General features: G+C 40.8%; 1 protein-coding gene across 1 annotated transcript in view; it reads left to right on the forward strand.

Moving 5' to 3' along the window:
• The window catches only part of LOC116548986 (vascular non-inflammatory molecule 2-like), a 14707-nt gene that overhangs the window by 7187 nt on the left and 1861 nt on the right, over positions 1 to 5659 (forward strand). The window contains 2 exon segments of the mRNA XM_032274437.1: positions 136 to 176; positions 323 to 491. Coding sequence (XP_032130328.1) covers positions 136 to 176; positions 323 to 491 — 210 coding nt within the window.

Here is a 5659-nt window from a genome sequence, read left to right on the forward strand (position 1 = left end):
CCTTTCAGTTTCAGTGCTATTGTTGCCCAAAGATCTCCACTTCCTTGAGCTCAATGTCATCATCTAACATACCAAACTAATCATTTAACTCTAATTCTAAACTGACTTCTTTCTCTTAATCTACTTGTTATCTAGGAAGTGGGTTGATTCTCAAATCACTTGCCATTTTTAATAAAGTAGGTAATTATAACAAACATGATCCAAATCCCATTTCAGAGGAAGAAAATTTTTTCTTCACTGTGGTTAAAAACTAAGGCAACATTTCTGGTACAAGTAACTTAGATGTAAGGCATTGTATTTTATCTGAGTTTGTTCCACATAGGTCTGCATAATGCTGAAGTGCAAAACTACTAATTTGGCAACTTGTGGAAGGCCAGTAGAAACTGCTTCTACAAGATTTGAAATGTTCTCCCTCAGTGGCACATCTGGAACAGAGTATGTTTTTCCTGAAGTGCTACTTACCAAAATTCATTTGTAACCTATAAAATTTGAGATAAGAGGACTTTTATAAAACTATTTTCATTTTATATGTTCTCCAAAGCCAAGTAAAACAAGCTACAGCCACTCTGCCGGTTAACTTTAGCTGTGTAACAAATTTCCTCAAAACCATTTCTTTGGCTCTGATTCTGTGGGTTGCCAATTTGAACTTGCTGCAGGTAGGCTGTTTTTCTGCTCTGAGATAAGCTCGGTTGATATTGGCTGCGTTCATTATGTCTGCCCTTAGCTAGTGGGTTGACTGGGACTGACCAGTTTGTGGTTGCCTTGTCCTAGACAGCTGGGATTATTAAGGCCATCTCTCCCTGTGGCCTCTCATCTTTCAGCAAGCCTGAACTTGTTCACATGTTAGCTGAATGAGTCCAGAGGCATCAAGAGAAAAAATATCACAATGGGCAAGTTCTTTGCAAGTCTCTGCTTGCACCATGTTTGCAAATGTTTCTTCAACACAGTAAGTTACATGAGCAACGTTGATTCAGCAGTAGAGAAATAAAGAACTCAGACCTCTCAAGGGGAAGAGCTATAAAATCACACGGCAAAAGGACATGCATCAAGGAGGGGAAAATTTTGTGATCATTTTTTCAATTTATAACAACTAATTCTAAAATGATGACACTTCACTGGATGAACATAATAATGAACACACCTAGAACTATGAGTTTCAGATACCACCATTCATTGAAGAATGTTTGTTTATAGATTTTTTATTTAGTTTTGTCACATGAGAAGACAAACAGAAAATCAGATATTTATTTTACATTTTTTTTTTGAAACAAGGTCTTGCTCTGTCACCAGGTTGGGGTACAGTGGCATGATCATAGCTCACTGAAGCCTCAAACTCCTGGGCTCAAGCAATCCTCCTGCCTCAGGCTCCTGCGTAGCTGAGGCTTACTGCGCAGGAGGCTTTAAGTCATGTACCACTGCACCCAGCCTTTGTTCACAAATTATAGTGGCTGTAACTAATTAATTCACAAATTAAGCTGTCTTCAAATTAGAATGATGACTCTGCAGGCTTATATCTGCTAATATACAACACTTGCACACATGCATGTATACGCATACATACACATATTCCAGTGGTTTGGATAACAATGTTTTCTCTGAATTTTGGCAAACAGTGGCAGGGTTTCAATAACTAGGGTGAAATCACTGCATGTCCTATAAAATGGGGTCCAAGTTTATTCAATCAGGGCATCAAGTAAGGAGGTCTTTAAAATTGCAGATTGCTGATGGTCATGTATCTATATCTGCTGTGTTATCAGAGTGGAATATATCATACTTATAAAAATACCTAAATTTGTGAAGCCAACAATTTAACATACAGTGTAGCCTTAAAGCTATAAAATCCAAAGATCAGGAATCCTTGACTGCCATAGAACCTGGCTAGGTAGAATCTCATGGGCAAATTGAGGCTGGAATAAAGGCTGAAGTGTCAGCTACAGAAAATCATGATTAGATCTACAGTGAGGAGTCTGGGGCTAAAATCCAATAGCTAGAAGGTGGCTGGACTGACGTAAATATCTGAGGTCACTTCAAGGAAGTGAGAGAGGAGAAATCAGGGTCACCGAGGTAAACTCCGGAGGGCATAGGGTCTCGCCATTTTGATACATTATCAATAATGTAAGCCCAGACATTTAAACTGAGCACGTAATCTAATTTTCTGGTACTACATTGACACTTTTTCCATGCCTTGTACTCATAGAAATCTATCTCTTTGAGGAATTATCCCAAAGTCGGACTGAGCATTTACCTGATGAAACGGCTTCATCCATGGGAGAAGGACAAAAATGCTAGAGTTTTCCAGACCAGGTTAAAGATCCAAAGCCAGGCCGGGCGCGGTGGCTCACGCCTGTAATCCCAGCACTTTGGGAGGCCGAGGCGGGTGGATCACGAGGTCAAGAGATCGAGACCATCCTGGTCAACATGGTGGAACCCCGTCTCTACTAAAAATACAAAAATTAGCTGGGCATGGTGGCGCATGCCTGTAATCCCAGCTACTCAAGAGGCTGAGGCAGGAGAATTGCCTGGACCCAGGAGGCGGAGGTTGCGATGAGCCGAGATCACGCCATTGCACTCCAGCCTGCGGAACAAGAGCGAAACTCCGTCTCAAAAAAAAAAAAAAAAAAAAAAGATCCAAAGCCAGAAATACCATTTCACTCTTACTCTGAACTACATAAGTGTTTGAGGGTGGATGGTGATAGTGCATGAGGAGTTGGAGAACGTAAATAAATTATTCCATAGCTACTTCCTTTCTTTGTTTTAGAAATTTCATCCCAAATGGCTTCAGGCAGTTAAGAAGAGTTAGAGAATGATACAAGAGAATATATTTAAGTGCTTAGCTCCGTAGTATTTGTACATCTCAACTCCTACAAAATGTTTTTTTATTTTTAATTATTATTATTATTTGAGATGGAGTCTTGCTGCATCGCCCAGGCTGGAGTGCAGTGGCATGGTCTTGGCTCACTGCAACCTCCGCCTCCTGGATTCAAGTGATTCTCCTGCCTCAGTCTCCTGAGTAGCTGGGAATATAGGGGCGTGCCACCAGGCCCAGCTAATTTTTGTATTTTTAGTAGAGACGGGGTTTCACCACATTGGCCAGGTTGGTTTCGAACTCCTGACCTCTAGTGATCTGCTGCCTCGGTCTCCAAAAATTCTTGGATTACAGGCATGAGCCACCATGCTCGGCCTTGTTTTTAATTTTTGTGGGTACATAGTAGGTATACAGTAGATATTTTGATACAGACATGCAATGTGTAATAATTACATCAGGGTAAATGGGGTATCAGTAGGTCTCAACTTTTAATAATTCTGTGAACTTGTCATGCTCTCTCCCATCTCTGGCTCCTTCTTCTTGGATGGAAAGAAGGAGGGAAGGGGGCATAGCACCTATCTTTTAAGTTAGGCACCTAAAATCACCATGTGGATCCTGTCTCACTTGCTACAGTTCATTTGCAGAAGAAGGAAATGAGATATAGATTGTATTACACCAAAAAAAAAATGAAAGAGGCATGTGACAGCTGGCAGGGAGGATCTATGGAATTGCAGTCCCTTGGAGGGAGCAACATGGTGAGGATGCTGCAGGTCTTTATTTTACAAGTGTAGATTCTCTGTGGCATGACTTTCACTGAAGTTCATCGGGTTCTAAGGAACAGATCAAACTTGTAAGATAATCAAACTTGTAAAACAGATAATCAAACTAATCAAAGATAGATAATCAAACTAATCAAACTCATAAGATAGAGAATGCCAACTTGTTATTTTAAAAAATAGGTTCCAAGCCAGACATGGTAGCTCATGCCTGTAATCCTTGCACTTTGGGAGGCCAAGGCAGGCGGATCACGAGGTCAAGAGAGCGAGAGCAGCCTGACCAACATGGTGAAATGCTGTCTCTACTAAAAATACAAAAATTAGCTGGGGGTAGTGGTGCACGCCTGTAGTCCCAGCTACTCAGGAGGCTGAGGAAGGAGAATCACTTGAACCTGGGAGGCGGAGGTTGCAGTGAGCCGAGATTGCACTATTGCACTCCACCCTGGGCAACAGGGCAAGATCCCATCTCAAAAAAAAAAAAAAAATTATCTTAGCTAGGAACAATGAATTTTATGTCAAGGAGACTCTTTATTGGCAAATCCTCTCAAAAGTACAAATGATAGATCAGTCTGTTCTGTGAGCACAGAATTCAAACAAAAGGAGTTGGGCATTCTTGGAAAAGATTTCCAAGAAGTGATGGAAGCCTGAGGTAGTGTGTCTCTCTTCTTTAGGACTGGTGATCTAAAGACCATGTAGGATCTAGGGGCCTACTTTCCTCAAAAAGAGCCAAAAAAGTCCAATAACCTGTTTCTGGTTTTTTTTTTTTTTTGGTGCTTCTTTTCTCTAGACACCTTGCAGGCATGACCCTTCTGTTAATATGTTATTTCTAGAGAGAGCAGTCATAATATTGAAGATGGCAAGTGTTTCACATCAGTCATACTCTCTATGCCTTCTTAAGTAGTTTTTCAGTTCTGTGGAGGGATGCACACTCTTTCTGTAAACACTTACAAGTTATCTTAGAGGATCATTATTGCAGAGATTTTAACACACTTACTGTGTATCCTCAACCCCCACCCCCCATTTAGTTTTATGCTACAAGGGTGGTGTTATTGACCATTCCCACAAATGCGGAAACATCCTACTTCAGCACCTTAGACAACTCTGGTGTATTGTCAGAAGCGCTGCCAGAGTCTGTTTTCAGTAACTAACTAGTTAGATAACCTTGGGAAAGTCACTTAACCTCTGAATTTCCTACTCATAGAAGATAATATCTTCCTTACTGATTTGGTGAGGATCAAATATGATAATGCATATGAAGGCACTTTGTGAACAGTGAAGCACAATCAGTGTCTTCTAGGATATTTAGTCATTTTCTTCTTTCAGTTATAAAGCATCTATTTTCCCAATTTTCAGTTTCTTCTCCATTCCAACTATACTTTCCACAGCTAATGAGTTCATTTTCTTTTATTCTTGTTCTATTTCTTGACTGTCTATTCATGTTTCCTTCTATTCTTGTTCAATTACTTTGTACACATTCCCCTTTTACGAAGATTCCACTGTGGCTTCAGGATAAATCTAGTCATTCATGCCTTTCACAATCTGATCTCCACCTTCCTCTGAGCATATTCATTCTTCTCTTCTTCACTAATCTGCAGCTTTAGCCAGTGGTGTGATATAACTTTTAACAATTCCTTCTCTGAGGTAGAAAACAAAAAGCCCTGATTTCTGGCATTTGCCAATTTTCATGGTGTCAATATTCCCACCATGATCAGCTTCAAGACTAGACCTGTTGGCAGAGCTTGACATCTCATGCCTGTAATCCCAGCACTTTGGGAGGCTGAGGTGGGCAGACCACTTGAGGCCAAGAGTTTGAGACCAGCCTGGGCAACGTGGTGAAGCTCTGTCTCCACTAACAATACAAAAATTAGCTGGGCGTGGTGGTATGTCCCTGTAATCCCAGCTACCAGGGAGGCTGAGGCAGGAAAATCACTTGAACCTGGCAAGTGGAGGTTATAGTGAGCTGAGATAGTGCCACTGCACTCCAGCCTGGGTGACAGAGTGAGACTGTCTTAATAAAGGGAAAGAAAAGAAAAGAAAAGAAAAGAAAAGAAAAGAAAAGAAAAGAAAAGAAAGAAAG

This window comes from Sapajus apella, unplaced genomic scaffold, assembly GCF_009761245.1.
Source record: "Sapajus apella isolate SASKATOON/1434 unplaced genomic scaffold, GSC_monkey_1.0 scaffold6, whole genome shotgun sequence".
Lineage (NCBI taxonomy): Eukaryota > Metazoa > Chordata > Mammalia > Primates > Cebidae > Sapajus > Sapajus apella.